Raw genomic sequence first — 21,365 nt, forward strand, 5'->3', positions numbered from 1 at the left:
CAAAATTAAAAGAATTAATGCTCCACAGTTTTTATTTTATTTACAAACATGGTAAAATTTAGACTCTAGCTAGTATGAGCGTAAAAAATACAGCAACACTGTACAATTCAACCAGACTATTAAAAGAAAAACACAAGTCTTTTGTAATTTTCCTTTTCATTTAAAGCTAATTTTTACAAGGAAGATGAATTATAGCTTTTCCTTAGCTTTCCAATTTTTTAATCAGAAATAAAAATCAATCCTTATACTTTACAATCAGCAGAAATTATTCGTAACATAGTCTTTACAGTTAGGTCTCCTTCACAGCACATTTTATCAACACCATCACTGTTTAATGTGGGAAATTTACTTTGTAATCAGATCATAGGTGCTTCATAATTTCCATTGAAAATACAGCTGTATGCAATACTCACTTACACAATTTATCAAGTGAAATTTAAAGTGAAATAGATCCAATTCATTTTTCCCTAACTCATTAAAATAATCGTAGAGCCAAAAGCCATAAGAGAGCAATAAATGCTCATAATCAGTTGAATAAACCAGTACACTAGCCACAGATACTTCCTTCTAACTTAGGCATTATCTTCAGAGCCAAAGGACATCATCAACAAGATACTAGAGAGTACTACAATGCAGAGTACCAAACATAAAAATGGCTTCAATCACAGAAAAATTTCAATGCACTAAACATGTGACAGCTCCACTCAATGGGTGCAAGCTTTGTCAAATGCTGAGTAAGATTTAAAAAGTTTTAGTAGAAATTTCATGGTGCTAACTAAATGCATTCATCTGCTTCCAATTCAACTGATTATTTAAACCAGCAATTTTTTCTTCAAAACTAACTAGGCTGCCACTCAGCGCTGCTTTGACAATTATATTTTTTTTAATCCTTTATCACCTTATGTTTTACTGATTACAATGCACCAATACAAAAAACAGTGAAATTTGCAACAATCTGGAAAAAGCAACAAAACAGCAACAACACAAGCAATAAAATTAAATGATTTGGTAACACAGCCATGAAACTATAATCATGCTCCACCAGATAATTGAGTATATACAGGCTATCACATCAACATATAAAAAATGCATTGATTTCTGTGCCACTCTGAAATTGAGAAATTTTGGCCTATTCCAACAGGAACTTACTTCAGATCCTTAAAAATTTCAGAAAGCTTACATAACCAGTAGTGAAGCAAGCCATTCTATTAAAACAGCTGTTGAATGAGATCTAAGAGTGGTAAATGTTTTGACATAAATGGCAAAATATCAAAACTATGTCACTCCAAGCCTAGTTTCATTTTAAGTAATGATACATTATTGCTATCAATAAAATTCTTTTTATGCCAATTTCTATCATGCTATTAAGGCCACAATGTATATCATACTTTTTTGATCGTAAGACAAAATAATAATTTTCAAATTATTCATAACTTGATGTTATACTTTTTCCCCAGTATTATGAAATTGGTTACTCATAACTGTTTTAAATACCGTTTAATGTGTAAAACACTTTCTTAAATAGTTGTCAGGCCCCAAGTAATTAACTGATTAGAATGCAGTAATTAACAACAGCAACCAGAAAGGGTTATCTTTTCCACCAAACACCCATTTATAGAATACATATAAACCTGAGTGGCACAGACCAGATTCCAAGGCATCAATCAACCATCCCTTTGCTGCACTGGAAAAATAACACCGAAGAAACAAATAAACTCTTCAGGTACCTAATGACATAATTTAACAATTCCATGGAACTTTAGGCTGGGAATTCAGTACTCCCATGCGCATTTAAGGGAACTTATCACTATTCCAAACGTAGGGAAACAGAGCTCAAGGTATCACATCAAAGCAAATAATATTTGGTACCAATGATGAAAAGTTTCAATGTATTTGCTGCAATATAAGGACAACTGAATAAATGAAATAAATACACTGCAATGATAAGGCAATGAAAAATGTGATGCATAAAAAGACCAAGGTCAATGACTCAGGACCTTTAAAACTTGTACACGGCATTAAAATGGATATTAATTCAGGCAACACATGAGGCACTGAGTATTGCTAAATTCTTAGACAGCTGAAGTTCCATTCCAATTCAAGAGGTATTGATACAAGACCATTTCACAAATACCTTACGATTTATAGAGGTGACCAATAAAACTTGGCTAGAAAAGAATAAAATTTAACAATGGGGATAAAATACCCATTAAGAAAAAATAATACATTGGAAAGGGTAAAATAGCATTGGTCAATAACTTTTTTTGAAAAGACATATGATTTCTAAATTCATAGCTTGAAAAATATTAGAAATACAAATTCCACCCAGAATCCAGATTTTGCCAGTTGAACTAAAGACTTAGAAACAAGAGGTCACACACAGAATAGAATGAAGCTCATGAGCCAAATAATGATAGAAGTCAGGTGATACAAAAGTAGATCAACTTACTTTTTCTCTAAATTAAAAACAATTCTTCAACCATTATGTGACAAAGGAAATCTGGCCCCAAGATTACTATTGTGCATTTATTGTGAGCAGACAATTATAAATGCTCGTCTAGTTGCAAAGTTCACAGGGGGATGGTCAGACCATAAACAATGCTCACTAACCTTTCATCAACAATTCAACCACTGCCATGAGAAGACAAGCAAATGCCAATTCTTGGCAAACACGCACACACACATTCACACACCAGTCCAAACACACTTCTGCAGGTAAAAACTCCAGTCACAAGCACCGGTGCATGGACGCTCATAGTCCAACAACACGCATGATGCACTGGCACATACACACCATCACACTTTCACTTTGGGCTTCAGCTCCTCCGCCAACCCACCCCATTTAAGATGGTAGGTCCGTGTACGCCACTGGATCTTTGATTCCATCAAGGCACGAACAAATAGGTATGGTCCACTGAACTCCCTAAATAACCACCCCACCACAAAGTCAAACTTCCCAAAAGACACCGATCCATTCTGAAACACAATTCAGCAGCATTAGCACAGAAAAAATAATGTTGCCTCTACTACTTACTGATGTTCAGAAAATGAACACAGCCACTTGTACATAATGGATCTGGTACTACTGAAAGGAAGCTTCGTAATCCTAGCTCCCACACTCACTGCAAATAAAATAACTAAGATCTAATCCTTAAGTTACAGGGAACGATATACACATAAGTGCATACTGGCAGCTGCAGGAAAAATTTCCTTGCCCTAATTTAAATATACCGGAACTAGCTTTGCTGATAACCTTATTGAGTCATCTGCAATGCACAGAGAAAAAATCATTTGCCTTCTGGGATTTGAACTGGGATCCATCGATTTCTGGTCATCTTCTTTAGCCAGTTAAGCTACCGAGGCATCATTCTCCCCTGTGGAAATTCGAGGACTATACCGGAATAGGTGGCTATCACTGTGGCTAGTCCTGGTCTACTTAAATTAGTCAAGAGAGAGCATGAGCAACCTTGCCCTCCTCCAGCTGTGGTGCTGTGCACATGATTTGGACTGCTTGTCGCATCATATGCTCAGGAGTCCACACCACCTTGCCTGGCATAGTCCTCAAATTTCCGCATGGGAGAATGACGCCTCAGTAGATTAACTGGCAAAAGCAGTCGACCAGAAATAAGGGGATCCCGGTTCAAATCCCAGTCAAGGCAAATGATTTTTCCTCCATGGATTTTTCACACAAGTCCTTACCCTTTCAACCCCACTTCTTACCATCTCCTTCAGCTCCTCTTGATCTTGATAGTCCCAAATCGCCCCAAAAGAAATTTGAAAGGCAAATATGACCACTATGATTCCGAGGTAGAATTTTCATTTCATCTGAATAAAACTAACCAAAGTGCATTAAATAATCCAAAGCCACAGTAAATTTTAAGTACAACAATAGGAATGACAAAACACCTGTTCATCACAGTGGTATTTCTGAGATAGACCTTTCCCATCTCATTCTAGGCCTTCGTGGGATAGCCCCACTATTGCCTAAAATATTAGGAATATCCAGAATTTTGGTTTCCTGCACATGCCTTGTAAATTATTCAAGAAAGAGAAGTGAACTTTCTTCCTTGGTCATAATTGTCATGCAAAATGAAATAATGACTGCTAATTTTGTCCATCCACACTTTTAACGTATGAAGCAGTATTTTTTTCTTTTACACCACTTAATACATGCATGAATACAAGTGAATAAATTATAAATGCCATCCATAAATAGAACAGAAATTTTCCTACCTGAATAATGGAGAGTAATATCCAGTCACAAAGGAACCAAGAGAGTATATGGACCAAATAAACCACCAATGGGTCCCAGTTGAATAAAAAAGATACAGCCCACGAGGCAAAGCCACCAATCACCATGCACTCGGACAATGGCTCAAATATAATCATACGAGGCAGCATAGCCACACGAAGTTGAGCCCACCTGAAAGGTAACAATAACCTAATGAAAGACAGAATCTATGCCAAGGTTAAATACTCACCAGCCTTGCTATAAATTTCAATTAGAAACTCATATTTGTACATCCGGTAACTCCTAATTCAGCACTTCCCACTAATAAAACAACTCTTAAGCATTATTAGTATCATTCACAAGGATTCATGACTCCAAAAGTTCAAATGCATTACAATAATTCATATAATTCATTATTTTTCCTCCTCTTCGAGGTTCATCATGTGTTTGATTTTAATTTAGGCACGTAATTTTAATATTTGATAAAGCTTCATGTTTCTATTTTTCAAGTGGTACATTGACCTTGATTGGTGCCTCCTTTTACATCATAGTTTAACTGCCTCCTATACCGTTTGATTTTTGTAAAGAGAGAAGATATGTAAATCTGCAGTGTGGATGGTCCAGCTCCCTGGGAATCATTCTTCCTTGAGCTTTGACCAGGCATCTCTGGCAGAAATCAAAAATTATGAATCCAGTCCCTACTAGTGTTGCAGAATTTACTTTTTATCCACATACTATAAAGCCCACTTTCAAATACATAAAACCCATCGCTAGCATACTCGTCAATGCAAGAAAATATGTTAACAATTTTCGGCATTGCAATCGACAAAAACACATGCATTGCGATATTACTTTTGCAGGAAACCCACATCCTAACCTCTAGTTTGCCATAACATCAACAAATTGTTTTTAAGTTATAGCTGGTGCAACAGCAGACTAGAAGGGCACCCGTGGAAAGTGTAGTGCACAGCAGCCATCTTGAATAACTGAGATTGAAGATGATGGGCTTCCTAGAATAGCAAATTTTGAAACTGGAAATTGGTTCAAGAGGGGGCAGCTTGAGAGCACTCGACAGTGCCACCCTACACGGAAAAAAGTGGATGCAGGGAGTGTGCTCTCATAGAACTACAGCAGCAGCTGCAAAAGCCCTGAATGCGTCCGCTCCAAGGTACACCCATGTCTCGTATAGCACAATTTCGATTAGCGCAATTTCGATATAGCGCAAATTCGTTCCTCGGGGAAACATTGCAACGCAGTGTAGCCTAATCAAAAATCTTAAATGCTCTCGTGATAAAACGTGAACTTGCGCTAAGTACACACGAAATTTCTATCAATTTACGCATATTAATATTATTTCTTGCCTCAAATCTTCTTTTTTGTTTATATATTAATCGAAATTCATTGCTGCGCAATTGCCAAAATTCGTAATTGGGTCTAGATAGCCGGCCTACCGAAGATTTATCTCGTCTCCTTAACAGAATGATAATAAATAATTTGGATCGTTAATTAAGCGTGGGGCTAGTGGAAATGAGTTTTTTTTCAGCAATACGGTTTGAGACGTATTTTTGCCGTCGTAGTTTACCGGGCAATTGACTTCCAGGTAGAGTCTACGCTAAAGCCTTCAAGGTCATCGGTATTCACGGGGGAGAAATGGAGCGGTGACCGAGTTGCGCATGAATAGCATCAACACATAAAAGGGTCCGCTATAGAGTCTTAAACACAATGGCTTCGTTCCCTCCCCGCAGTCATAGCCCTTCTGCGTCTCAGGAATACAGTTCAGCAGAAGAAGGTGATTTAGATAGAGCCATACAGAGTAAAAACCAAGAGAATATGGCAAAAAATAGGAATGCGTGTAGAAAAATCAAGAATTTATCAAGAAAAACCATTAACCTAGAAGAGGACTTGAGATAGGTCAATTGCTTCGAAAATGGAGAGCGTCAAAGCGATATTGCGCGGAAGTTTAAACTCACGATGCCTTATTCTGAATAAAGACGAAGCTAAAATATCAGTGACCTCAGCCGCACGAACTTCAACCAAGCGGTCTACACATACGGAAAGTTCATGGTGTATCAGTACAAAAAGACGAGAGTGGTAATCGCTCCGAGACATTAAGTGAAAGCTCCAGTTGGTTCCAGAATTTAAACGGCAAGCAGGTATTTTCAGTGCGGCGATATCAGGTGAATCTGCAAGTGTTGATAGCGCAGCCACCACAACATTTTCTGATGAACTCCAAGCTGTTATTGAAAGTGGCTCCTTTCCCCCTCAACTAGTTTTTAGTGTTGATGAGACGATATTCTTTTGGAAAAGAATGCATTCTCGTTCATTCATTTTCAGGGAAGGAAAACCTGGGTCAGGTTTCAAGGCATTTAAAGGCTGTTTCACGTAGCTGCTAATGACTCGGAGGACTTCAAATTAAAATGATTTATCATTCATAAACTCCGCTAGCTATGAAATGGCATTTAAAGTAGCATTTTCCTGTCATTTCGATGAGCGACAAAAGGGCCTGGGTGACACAACAGTTGTTTTTAGACTAGTTTGAAAAATCATCAACTGCCGGAAACGCATTACGATCCCCTGAGATATCAGATGTTAGCCCACCCGCACGACAGGATGGAATTTCGAAAGCACGTAAGAATTTTTTTTAACGTGAATAAAAGTCTTTGAATGCGTGAATACTATCTTTAAAGATGTTTTAAACTATAAATATTTATAGAAATAATGTTTTCTAAGGCTTTTTATGGGAATATAGATGTTTTAGAGGAAATTCAATACCCAAGTCCTATGCTACCAGGAACGCATCCCTATCTTCCCTATGTTAAAACGCTCTCGTATAACGCAAATTCGTATAGCGCAAAGACCCCAAAGAACGCATCCCTTGCGCTATACGAGACATGGTTGTATACAGAGTAAGCACAGAGTCATTTCTCAAATTATTCCTTTGGTGACGTTTGTACAGAGAAAATAGAACCCATTATTGGTGGCATGTCGATATAAAATGTCGTCTCATTTGATGGGGACTGTTAGGATGACATAATGCGGCAGGGTTGAGAATTCAGCGTTTTAATCCATGGTTTGGACTTATCATGGAATCAGTAAAAAAACAATGCTTATTAGTGGTTTGAAATTTTAAAACAGCAAGATGATGACAAAAAGTTTCCAAATCATGAAAAAGTTATAGTAAAAGCCAAAAATCCTAAAAATAGCTTAAAAGCCTAAATTGCGCTAAAATTGCAAAAATTTGCATAAGTGAAAAATCAAAGAGCCCTAATTATAGCACACATTTCAATGACCACTCAGCAAAGGATGAGGCATGAGAGAGCACTTATATATAGACAAATTCATCCTAATCATTAATCAATTACTTAATCTATGATTATTCCATCTATTAATCATATCAATAAACCAATTTAAATGATGTGCTGAGTCAATGATATGATGCACTTGAAAGTAAGGCAGCATAGAAAGGCAATTAACTTTCAAAATATATAGCTCACCTTGTAAGTCTTGCCTGAAAACTATTGACATCACATATTCCTGAGTTTTGCCATGCAGGCTGACTAGATATACTAATCTTCCAATTCCTATCCTTCATTGATTGAGCAATGAAGTAATCTTCCGCCAAATAGCAGCCAAATGCTTTGATTCCTCCGACTTCATCTAATAGGGCCTTTCGCATGATGGTTGACATTCCAGTATGGCAGTTAACACCAAAGAAATCTGCAGCCAGATAGATTCTAGCTTGAACAGTGCCAAAATAGATCTGAAAAGTAGATATATAGACAGTAAATTTTACATCAGGAGCTAAGGATAATAGAATAAGTTCCTCAGCTTAAAACAGCTTTAAACTGCTCATGTCACATCTTTCCTGGTTTTAGTTAGCACATTAGTATACCTTTTCTAAAGATTATAAATATTCTAAGGTACAACGCCAGTTTTACTAATTTCAACAACCAAGTTAAGATTGCTTGCTAAACTTTACACATGCCACAGGAGACAACAAAGAAAGTCTATGTCATGAAGGTTATCAAAAGGCTTTGTATTTTTTAATTGTTTTGAGTAATTTTTACAAGCATATTACTCTTGAGGCAGCACCTACTAGCATTGGTTAGTCACAAAAACATTAAATGGAAGCCACAGGATATCCATGAGCCTGACGATATAGAGAGCATACAGTCCATGCTAGGCACAAACCGAGACCTATTCAGCACTCTCTGGACAAAAGCTTGCAATGTTGGATACACACCAACCTTTTCCAAGGTTCCAGCAAAGCCTTCCCGGTCACTTGAAAACGGCATCTGATGAACCAGCCCCACGTCATCTTTCAAGTGATGAACCATATCCCGAAGTGTATCTTCTTTCACTGAGCGGAAAGAAAAGAATCACAATACCAATAATAATAATAATAATAATAATAATAATAATAAATTTATTAACCTTCAATTTTACAAGGCAAGGCACACTGGTACAATGGTAATGGTGCAAATACATTTTCAGAAATTACTAAGTACAAATGACTTACTCCTGATACCACTGTCCGAGATCATTATTAGCTCATGTTTAGCTGCACGATAGCCAGGTTGCATGTTGTTTATCTTTGGATTAACACCAACGCGCTCCCCACCTAAAATTATGAAATATTGAATGAATAAAATTAGCTATTGCTATTTATGAAGGTTTCTTAGGCTTCATAGTAAGTGTTTATAAATGCCAATGCTTCTGCAGCTAAATCTGCCATCATTGATTTGTGCCCTGAAGGCAGTGGCAGATTTAGCCACAGAAACCTAGGCATTTATAAACCAATTGGCCTAGTATAAAACCCAATAAAACTTCACTAATACAATTCTCTAGGAATGAATAAACACATACATTTATTAGCTCTTAATTTTCATTGAATATCAATCCAAACTACTCATAGTGTTAGCTAAATCCTTACAAACCTAGTAAACAGGTATTGAAATCACTGTCATTTCACAATTTTCTCGAGTAACTTATCAGATTTAACTGAATAAAACCTGTTTACACGAAACAAAAACCTGGAGCAGCCCCTACTTAGTAATAATTTGTAATAATAGTAAGAATGAATAATAATTGAATCCTTTCAGTAAGTAAAACCCATGCATCCCATATTTTAAATAAAAATCAAATTATCACACGGGGGAGAGCATGGTAACCTAATGGGTAGAGTGCGTGGCTTCTGATCGAGGGATCCCAGGTTCAAATCCTGGGCGAAGCCTTCGGACACCCCCGAACAAAGTGCAAGTTGGCAAAGGGAAAAGGAACTGGCCCCCCTATTCCGAACGTTTGACACCCTCATGCCTGGGGCTTTGTTTGGGATGAGGTGTACCCTCACCTATCAAAAACCAACCTTTGGGTTGAATCACTGAGTGAGTGAAAACTAACACTCAACTTTGAACTTGATATTTTCTGATTTGGACAACAGTGGCTACTTACTATCAGCCAAAGTTAATGCAAATGACCAACATTTACAGACAATACAAAAGTATTGGAAAGAATCGAGCTGTGCCACTTGGATGGTAGTATTAATGTCTTTTCTGGAAAGAGAGAAATTCTGACAATTGCAGGCCCTTCACAACGTTACAATAAATATGTACATTATTACAACAGTTGTTTTGAATGACCGCAAAACCATGATTTTGTGCTGCACATGATGCATAGTGGCTAACTCACAGATCCAGAGGCCATTTGCAAGGCTTCAACAAACCTCAGTAAGATATCAAAAAATACATCAACTGACACTGGGCCACTCAGGCATGTCACATAAAAATTGTTTGGGTGGCAACAGCTGTGTGACGTGGCTCCATTATCACATAGCATAATCCTGCTCTTGCACAGCGCATGGGAAAAAATAGCACTGATCTCCCAAAAAGGCCACTGTAACACAATCACACAATCGGAAATATATGTGGCTCTTGTAAACCAGGGAAAATGACAGTGAGACAAGGGCTATTTAAATGGTTTACTTAGACTTAGTTATGCAGCTCACTTCTGAGATGTGAGATGATACTCATCAAAGAATTTAGTCTACTCACCAATAAAAATTCGGGAGTCAACATTGGGATACTTCTCTTGAAGACACCTGACTAGCATTATTGAATTGTCCCCATCGTCTTCTATACAGAATAATAGCTCATACTGGAAGAAATATTTTGAGTTTGATTACAAACACTGATGAGATTACATGTAGTCATTAAAGAGCTAAATTTGTAAAATGGTAAGGTAAAAGAAAGTAAGAGTAATTCAGCAAGTAGGAAACAGAGAAGGAATATGCTCAGTGACGGATGTTCTCCTTTAAGGCAGATATAGAACATGTATTATAACGAAATCTATGAATCAGCAACAACAATTTAAGTTCATCATTCCATGTTTTGTGAAGGCATCGTATTTTCAGGGAAGAGATACCCTCATTTGTTCAAATAATACTCAACTAATTCATAAAACTTACTGAACAAACAATGATTAAAATATGCTCACATTTAATGAATCCTCAGTTTTAATCACCACATACACCGTAAGCATTTAAAAACCATGTGATCAATCTCAGTGATGTATTTAGCATGAGTATCTAAAAGGTATCCAGAGAAAACAAAAATACTACCTTACATGCTAAACGTACTGATGACTAGCGAGAGACAGACAATAATAACAGTCGTATTGGTATGGCAGAATTGCATTCTAGAGTGACTGAAAATGAAGTGGATGGGCTCACTGAAATCATTTTTTCAATATTGAAAGGCGTCAAAATACAGCAGTGAATCTGCTGGATTATGTTGTGCTGATGGAATATTAAAATTGCCACAATAGGGTAGTTTCCTTCATCAAAGAAAACGAAAGGTATTGATTGCGATTCGTTACCCACCATTAGTGTATTCGTAATTTACAAATGATTTGGTTTCAGAAATCCCAGTTTAGACAAATGCTAACGGTCAATTTAACCTCATTTGGAAAAGGTGATGCAATGCCACTCGACGTGATGTCACAGGGGTCTAAATGCTATACGAGTAGTCAAGAGTTTTAAATCGTCTGAGATTACCAATGCATGCATGAGGCACAGACTTCAGGGAAACATCTCTTAATAATCACCTATTAAAACTGCCCGAGGTTGGAAAGTTTCCTTCGTTTGATAGGGTATTAATAATCCTTATTTAAGCCAAGCACTACCTGCTAGCAGGGTACTCTGCTACCTGCTAGCAGCCTGCATCGTAGCAGCGCTCACAGCCTCGCATGGTGGCAGCCGGAATTAGAATAATGTCACTCGGGCTTTTCCCAGCATTCATACTTAGCCATCATGTTTTCGTGCAATTGAAAATTTTCACTTTTCATTTAATTGTGAAAATAGATGTCATCATTTAAATATCTAAAAGCGTGAAATATGCACACCAGAAGTAATAATTTTTCGAGATAGGCAATAAAAAAAATAGGAAACCACTCTATTGGTGGCACCACCAGATCCATTACGCTCATTAGTTTCTGGGATGGGAAATGATTCTAAGTGCTTCTTGGCTAATATTAAAAAATATAACAGTTGCCTTCTAATGACTAATGACACAAATATTTTAACACCAAAACTAGCTGAGTTGGTTCAGCCATTTTTCAGTTTTAGCTAGACGAATGAGCAGCAATTGTTTTTTGTAAACATGGATAGATACATGACAAAGTTCACTGCGTCATCTAGTTTATTATATATTACAAGAAAAGATACTTAAGCCCTATGAGATCACTATGAGCAGCTTAGTGGCCCTGCTGGAAAATGAAGTTTCAGTTGCATTTATTATGGAGACAAAAACTGCATTTCAGTGACCACTGAATTCCATATCCCCGAGGATGAAATATGTATGCCGATACAATATTTCCTTTGTGGTAGGTAAAGCAACCTTTGATTGGGAAGTTTGGGGCAAAATATATTTTTTTGTTTACGAAATGACAAGATGCCTACTATGATCATCCTCTGTAATGGGGGCTATTGAAGTACTTTAAGTCAAAATAAATCAACAAAGATTTTTTCAGGGAAGAGATAAGCCACCAGGATTAAATTTTCTGAATGAATTACATGGCTAATTGTAGTTTATATTACAAAAATCACTGTCAAGTAAGTAGTATAATATTTGTAACTCATATAAGTAAGTCTAAATGAAAGCGGTATAGTTGTTGTAAATTACAGGTAAGTCCTTGCCAGCCAATCAAAAGGCCATAGAAGTCCCATGTGGGTATAATGTACCATTCCAGAGTATGAGTATTTTCAGCTGTCAATTTTTCCAAGTAAAAGCAATAAGAAATTTTTTACACAAAAATATGCAAAGAAGCCTTAATAAAAATAATCAAACCTCAATTTTTCATCAAATCTATGAAGATGTACTTGGGTGGTGAGGAATTGTGGTGAGCGGAAGATGATCTGCATGGCAGGAAAGGAGGCGTGACGCTACTATTCCTGCCCCGGGGTGCGCGGGTTCAAGGAGCATTTCCGAGAATTCGACCCCCCCCAGTCCTACCCCCTTCCTGCCACCCGCACCCCCAGGAACTAGATATATAGGGCAGAAATTCTGAGTTTTTTTTTTCAGTACAGTGAGTGCAGGGTGCTTAGTGATTGGTCGGAAAGAGTATGTCGTTCGGGGACTTCCGTGATTCTCCTCTGTGGACTCTTCAGGACCTTGACGTGGGAACTGCGGTAGACCTCGAACGCCGACTCGTGTGGGGCTTGAACCGGGACCGCCCAGAACCCCGACCATCAGCATCGCCTCTCCCTACTCACTGCCATGTAAGTTTGATATCCCAGCCTCCCAGCTCCATGCACACCAGTCTCAAATCCCCCCGGACAAGGGTAAGTACTGAAGAGCAATCACCAATAAAAGCTGAGTATAGTAACTCCCAAAGATATTATATTCCATTATTCAGTGGGGATGATGACGTATCAATAGAAACCTTTTTTGAAAAATTAGATTTAACCCTTTTACTGCCAGCCCATTTCGAGTGGGATGTATGAAGACTGCCACGGCTATTTTCCGGGATCTCCAACATTTCAGATTTTAAAATTTTTCAGCTACTTAATTTTATTTAATACGCCTAGATTTTTTTTCCCAATTCTTAAGATATATTTATACCTTATAACCATAGGTAGATTATGGGGGTTTACATGAATTACAGCCGTTAAAAAGGCCACAATCACGAAAAAAAAAGTGAAATAATTTGGGCCGATTAATCGGCCCCTGGCAGTTTTCGCTCAACCAGAGAGGGCCGATATATCGGCTTGGTGGCAGTAAAAGGATTAATCCATAATTTAAGTGCTTCGACTGAACATCAAACGTTATGTGTCACTCACTTGCGCTTGGCAGGTTCCGCTGCTGAATGTGTGTCGGCCAATCCACACGTAGTCAAAAGTTTCAGTGATTTTCTTAATTACTTAAAACAGAGATTTTCTGCCCGCATTTTACCTTTGTCTCTCGAGCCACTATTTTCCAGCTGCACTCAGCAGCCTCTGGAAACAGTAGCAAACTACGCAACGTGGCTACGGAAAATTGCAAGGCAATTGCATGAAGCACTTGCGGATCCGTCCTCGGAAGTGGCCACGGCAATGATAGGGAAAAGGCTTCTCTTGCAATTTTTATCGGGATTACGGGAGGAAATAGGACTCTTTGTACAAGTCATACACCCAAAGAGTATGTCAGAGGCCGAAGAGTATGCTCTGCAGGAGGAGGAAAATGTGAAGAATTACACCGCCTAAAAGAGAGACGCTCAGTATGTGCATATGTTGGACAGCTATCCCTATGACCCCGCCCACAACATCCCTCCACCCCCAGCTGGGAGAATACCCTCACTTTCCTCCTCTCGCTTTCCTCAAGTGAACCACACCCCTGACAGACAAGACCTTTGCCCACACCCTACTCCTGGACCCTCTCTTGCTCATAAACCTGTTGTTCAGGAGCACCCACCAAACGCCAACCGGAGCTGCTATTCTTGAGGAAAGACAGGTTATATTTCAAAGCACTGTCACTCGCAACCTCAGCGCCGTTATAATTGCAGGGAAAATTCACACTTCTCCAAGGAATGTCCACTCCAATGTTGTGGGATTTGTAAATAAATCAGCCATCACCCTCTTGATTGCCCCATCAAGAAGACCTCCGAGAAACCGGGAAATGGGATAACCCCGGCCACGAGGTCGGGGACGAAGTAATTTTAGGAGTGCCACCAGTATCGGGTATAGCAGTAAGAGTTCCAATATTGGGAACGCCTTACCGGTTTTTAGTAGACACTGGATCAGCAGTTACTATTAAAAATTAGAAAAATTTTCCATTTCATACGCTCCAGATTCGGCCCTACAATCGACCAATTAAGAGCGCCTCGGCTCATTGTTTAAAAACTTCCGGTCAAAGTTACACTCCATGCGTAATAGGTGGAATGCCTTAACCCCATGACACTCTTATGGTTGATTAAGGCGTATGATGGTATAATAGGATTGGATTTTATGACGCAGTATGGGAGTCAAGTATGCCTTCCCAGCGGCACCTTCAACATTACACCAGATCACACCGTGGAGTTACTCTCAAGAGATGCCCCTTTAGAAGAGACACAATAATTTCTTTCGAAGAGCCTAATGATACAGTGGAGGTACTCTCAAGAGATGCACCTTCAGAAGAGATACAATTAATTTCTTTTGAAGAGACTAGTGATAGCAAGGAAGATAAATCATAATATCCAGTGATTCCAAGGAACGATATGGATTTACTTTTCTCTATGGGAGAGAAAAAGCTTGAGGACTTACCAGAACCGATTTTCCTCCAACAGGCCTCCATTGCAATAGGAAATTTGATTGACATCGATACATCCGGGTCGGTTGAAACAGAAATGCAAAATAGACCAATTAGGTAATTTTCGGGGGACAAATGATGTAATGTTTAAGGAATTTTCAGAACCTTTGATGGGAATAAGTGGAAATAGAGAAGATTACGAGAAAATGCCAGTAGATGAGTCTAATGAAGGGGATAAATGTGAGGTTATCGCAATCATCCCGGCCGACAGGCAAGTACAGGATTGTCTTGGAAAAAGGGAGGGATTGGCGATTATTATGGGTCGTCAGGGAATCTACCAGGGAATTTTTGGAGTACTGACGATGAAGTGGCGTGCACTGCAACCTTTTCCGCCGAGATGCAGTTACAAGATGACCTTGTGACCAAGAGAGAGATATGCAACATTTATGAGAAAAACACTGATCCTCTAAAGAAACTCTAGGAAGGTAGTAAAAAGTTGCTAGTGGGACTTGAAGAATGAAAGAGAATGGGCCTTTTGAGAATCACTGATGGATGCTCAGCAGGAGGGGATTGGACTCAGGTATTTGTGCAAGAAACCTTTCTACAAAAGAGAAGATGAGAGCCAGTGGCGCCGACTCCATGGGGCTTGAGGGGGCCCGAGCCCCCTCAATAATTCGTTATGGGTGTCAGGAAAAAAGTGTCAGACTTGTCGATTTTCCCCGGAGTGTCCAGATATCAAGATTAGAGTTCTCAGTGTTCTAATGTTGATCATATGACTCTTCGAAAATACTTAAAAAACTTAAAACTCACTACTTATAAAATTTCCCAGGGAAAGATCCCCGGTTTGGGCCCCCCCAATATTTTTTGCAAGTCGGCATCCCTGATGAGAGCATTGCCTTGTAAAAGTGTAAAGAATAGGCTACCATAGTATCTGATCAGGAGCACTTTAAAGGATGCACTTTGCACTTTAAGGATGGGAATGAGGACACTGCGAAAGGACAATGACAAAAGACTTAAGGCATTTGAGATGTCTGTAGAAGATAGCATGGAGAAGATGAGATAAGGAAGAGAAACAAGAATGAGGAAATTCAAGATATGGTGGGTAAGGAGAGCAAACTGTAAAAAGAGATAAAGCGTCCAGATGGAGAGAGTACTAAGCGAAAAGTGGATGCTGAAAATGGAGATAGAGAGAACGATTTCCAGTAAGCCACAAAGAGAGAAGAGAAAAGGGAAAAGGTGCTAAAACCACCATGGAGGTCAATGTGTTAAATTCACAGAAGGCTTTCCTATGACAGCATTAGAAAATAAGGATAACAAAAAGCTCTCAGCGAGAACAATGCAACGGGGAGCTGAATATTCCAGAATGTACATCGTTTGATTGATTATCACCCTTTCCACAGGTACGCATCATCCTTTCCAAGTATGAGCCATACAATTCTTTCTCCCTCATCCTCCATTCACAGTAATCCCTCTGAATGTATGTACACGTAGATGGCTCTCCATGGACTTGAAGGTTTCAGAGCAAAATCCTCAACACAGCCAAAACTCTTCCTAAAAAACTTCTTGGGGCTAGGAAAATATTTGCTGCACGGTGTTTGATGAATAGAGATTAACAATTACTAATGCTACAAAAACTCATCTTTGGATGAACGTTAAATATTTAAAAATTCATTCAGCAGATGCTATAACTCAAGTCAAGAAGATTAACCTAGATCTCTGAAGACAATTCATAAATTTTTACGCTCAAGATGATTTACCCTTGCCAGGTATGGCTGGAGAGATAAATCAAGGAACATCATAATAACCACCAACAATGGCAAGCCATTTTTGCTAATTCTCCTTTGAAAAATTTTGCAAACGTGTTACCTCCGAAATGTGCATTTTTGGGGTCACCATAACATAACTGATCACAACAATGAAACTGAAATCATTTCTTTAGTGACTCATAAGTGATTTTCACCATGAGGACATACATCAACCTCGTAAATTTCAGTGACTGAGTCTCACTATTCGTATCTACAAAGATGAAAAATCTTGCTAAAAAGTGCCACTTTTTTCACAGAAATGTTAATTGCAAAGAGGTATGCTGCATAGAGAGTGATAGTCCATGTATTCAATGAGAGGGAAATTGGGGCCACCACTTTTTTGGCTGTACTTGGATATTTGGTTTTACATACATAGGCTTGACTAAAATGGAATTCACAGTCAGAAAAGATAATGAGTTTAGTACAAAAGTTCAGGATTCTCTCGTCCACAAATGCATTCCCTTACCCCACAGAGGCCAGGATGGATTAAGAACCAACAATGAGCAAAATACATGTCCAACCATATTTTACCATCAGCTGTATTATACCAATGCTAAGCAACTTACATTTAAGCGTTTTTTTTTCACAGAATAAGCACAAAATACACTCGTATTAGCTTAAGGGTATCTCAATCCTCACTAACAGTACAGCCAATAGGATGCATGAGGTATATAATACAAAACTCTAAGCTTGACTATCACATAAACAGTCCAATTAGGAACTATTTCCACTGAGCACCTTCCTTTCTTGAATTAGATAATTACACTATTGGGAACTATAATTCACAATACTCACAAGCGGGTAGCTCATAGTAAAAAAGGACTCCAGATTCCCAAAGAGGTGTGGATCAACTCCTGTCAATGGCTTCAAAATTGAGACCCCAGGATAGGGTACTTCCACAGGATATTGAACAACTTTCTTGTGCAGTTTCACTTTCCTGAAATTCCCAAACCAGACTTTATTACCTCGCAATATCTGTAATTAACACAAATCAATCAACATCAAATTTTAGGTGGTAGTGACTTTATTTTACTATATTTTGAATTAAATTAACACAACTTCACACAAAATTTATATAAATCCCTCTATTTCAACCACTCACAGTAAACTATTGTTTTACGAAAAAGAGTTCAGAGGAAAATTGGAACATCAAAATTAAAGTAATATACAGTAAGAGCTAAACAATGACTTAATGGTTTGGAATGATCTATGAATATTAAGTCAGTCATCCTTTCATTAAAATTCCAAGCACTAGAGCAGCGGCCAAGAGCATGAGTCATTCCTTATAACCTTACTGATCACATGACAATGCATCAAATACACCTAGCGAGAGGGCAGGGTTATGTAACAACCATCCCATTAAATAATATGACATGCTCCAACGATAAAATATACCATGGCATATCCATCTATTGCTAAAAATCTGCCATCCATTTATGCACAAAGAACTATATCTTATTCATCAAACTTAGTTTTCGCCTACTAAGTCAAGAACAATAGGGCAGTTCTTAGGAAATCAAAACCGGTTTGCAACGGTAAACATATAGTTACAGATGTTTACAGGTAACTGAATAAATAAAACGTCTCTTTAGCATGATTCCAATTCAAATAAAAAACTAATGATAATACGTTAATGCAACATCTGATGAAATTCCCAGCCTAGGTTCCATCCAAGGGCATAAGAACAAGTGAAACGTACAAACTACTCCTTGATATTCATTCACTATAATAAAACAGTGACATTGAGATCATTGTCATTGAAATGAAAGTTGAAGGTAATGAAAACAGTGTATTAGGTCACATAAGCCATGACAACCGCACCGTTTGAGAAGATTGCATACACAGTCTAGGTGAGCCATATTTTTGTAACTCAAAAGGTATCATTCAACACAATTAGCCAAGACAAATCACAAAAAACAGATCAAAAACATATTCCCTTGGTTTCAAAACACCGGCTCCATCGGTGATTAGTGGGAGTGACCGCAAAAATATAACTGACGAAAACGCAATAAATAATTCTTATACAAGTACGTACCCGTATATTAAGGCTATTAAGTGAACTACCCATTTTCCACACCAAAATACAGCAATAGGTATTGCGAGTGCATACAAGTAAAGCGTGGGCGCCATGATATCTAACTAGGAAATAAAAGCAACGCGCAACGCTTTCTTGGTATCGTTTTTGTGATGTTATTCGTAAGCGCAACTCCGTACGTCGTGATAGCCATTGACCCGCCCAATTAGAGTTCACCTTTTCGACGTAAGGTGGCTTTGTTGCGTAACAGGCCTTATATTCACCGAAACTACTAGAAAAACGAATAATTTGTATCAGAAAACACCCGTACTGGCCTTAAAATTATATTTGTGCCTGCACACGAAAAAAATCGGGAAAAACAGACCTTTAATTCTAAGCTTTGATAAACTAAGGCGCCAGCTGCTATTTTTTTCTATGATAGTTATGTAATATCAGTGGCGCCCACTCCATGGGGCTTGAGGGGGCCCGAGCCCCCTCAAAAATACGTTATGGGTATGAGGATAAAATGTGTCAGGCTTGACGATTTTCCCCGGAGTGTCCAGACATCGAGATTCGAGTTATCGGGGATCTATGTTGATCATATGACTCCTCTAACATGCTTTTAAAAACTTTAAACTTCCCACTTATAAATTTTTAAATTATAAGTGGGAAGCCCTTGTCTTTGTGTAAACTTTAAGTCGGCATCCCTGTGTAATATAAGTTTTTACGTACGTTAATTAATGTAGGTACCTCCACATGCAATTCACCAGTATCTTAAGTGAGAAACTTTCCTCCGTAGCCATCCCTTCCAAGTGTTGAACAAGCTAACTTCCATCTACTAAAAAAGAGTTTTCTCCCACAAACTCATGCTCACATGCGCTATAAGTTACGTTGCGGAAGATATTCATGATTATTTAATCAAGTAAGTCAATATTACTATGATTGTCTCCTTCTTCCATGCTCATACTTCCAGTGGCGCAGCGAGGGGGTTTTTGGGGGATAAACGCCCCCCCCAGAGCTCAAAGAAATTTTCAAGTTTAATACATTTTACTTAATGGATTAGTATTACTTAAAGAATAGTGTTAGGATTAATCAAATATCTCTCATAAAGCGGTAAAACTCGCCATTTTGAACAATTAATCTTAAAATTTTCTGGAGGAGGGCCCTTGCAACTCCTGCTTACCCCGGTGGGTATGCAATACCCCGCACCCCAAAGTATTAGTTGCACCTAAAACCCTCCCTAGCCTTAATTCTTGGCTGCGCCCCTGCATACTTAAAGACATAAAAATTATCAGTATTCTACCAGTCAAGTTAGTTTTCAAGGAACATTTTAAGAAACGCTTGTTGTTCAGTTGCATTTCCTTCTTCAGTTAGGCATCAGCCCATATTGCTACTTATTCCATCTATGAATTGTGTTCTCTTTTTACCCTTTTGCTGATACTCAACAACCTTCCTTCCATTGCAGTTTTAGCATCTCCTCCTTCTTCCCTCCAGCCTCCCTCTGCAAATAATCTTTTGAGACATTCTAGCAGACCTCTCTCCTCAACCACCACACCTAGAACTTCATTTCAATTGACTTTCCTAAACTGAATCCAACACAATCACCACCCGAGCACCCGTTTGCCCTCATCCCTGTTTGAGTACTAATAATTCTCGGCACCAAACATCATTTTGACTCCTGTATCTCTTACGTCCACAGAAGACCAGGCACTACTAATAGTCTCCACGTTGAAATGCAACAATTATAAGGGAATTTTAATATAGGAAATTTTTTGAATGCATTGAAGAGATTCAAAAAACCAAAGAAACTATACATTCAAAAATATATTAAATTATGCATAAGAATTTGGGGGGATCTAGGCTTACATTGGGGCCCTGACTGAATCTTTGAAAATGACAACTTTCACTTGAATACTGTTTAATCTGCCTCAACACAAAGGTGTCCAATAGGTACCTAATTTATAAACAGTACGTGATGGAGATATTGAATGGAAAAGAGGATTATCCTTCACAACTCCACCAAAGAGATTATCGAGGCTCTCATTGAGATATGACTGAGGATCGCTGGATGGCTTCTTAATCTTTTGTGAATAACATTATTTACTTCCATAAAAACATTGAGACATTCACCATTTGATTATTCTGAAGAGTCATTCAGATTCATATAAATCAGCACATAATCATCTACTATCAATAAATTATATTATCTGCCTAAAATTTTCCAAGTTTATTTTCATGAGTAAATGGCCTGGGCAATGATTAGGACAACGTTGGTAGCAGGCAGTAAAAGGCAGCCATGAAAAAGAGCAAGCTCTTAGGGAAGAGGGATGTTTAAGAGATGAGAATGTACCACTCATTCCAATCCTCTCCAACTAACGAGTAGCACAATTCAAGTGAGTAAATCCCAAATGATATTCCAAGTATGTATTTATCAAAGTAAAGGTTGGTAGCTGGTAACTAATGGATACCTACACAGTTAACTGAAAAAATTGTGACGGCTAACCATTCAAGGTGGTGGCAGCTGGGATGAGGCAGGATTCACATTGCATTTATGA

At 38.3% G+C, this 21,365-nt stretch overlaps 1 protein-coding gene across 1 annotated transcript; it reads right to left on the reverse strand.

Annotated features, from left to right (window-relative positions):
* Positions 1 to 14: 14 nt before the first annotated feature.
* Positions 15 to 18,987, reverse strand: LOC124170806 (ceramide glucosyltransferase). Its single transcript, XM_046549771.1, has 8 exons — positions 18,832 to 18,987; positions 17,592 to 17,733; positions 10,282 to 10,384; positions 8,751 to 8,852; positions 8,479 to 8,591; positions 7,726 to 7,991; positions 4,234 to 4,423; positions 15 to 2,976 (listed from the first exon to the last, which is right to left on the reverse strand). Exons 1-8 carry the CDS (start codon positions 18,924 to 18,926, stop codon positions 2,797 to 2,799), a joined length of 1,191 nt encoding a protein of 396 aa, XP_046405727.1. The 5' UTR covers positions 18,927 to 18,987; the 3' UTR covers positions 15 to 2,796.
* Between the last annotated feature and the right edge of the window lie 2,378 nt (positions 18,988 to 21,365).

Source organism: Ischnura elegans, chromosome X (assembly GCF_921293095.1).
Source record: "Ischnura elegans chromosome X, ioIscEleg1.1, whole genome shotgun sequence".
Taxonomy (NCBI): Eukaryota; Metazoa; Arthropoda; class Insecta; order Odonata; family Coenagrionidae; genus Ischnura; species Ischnura elegans.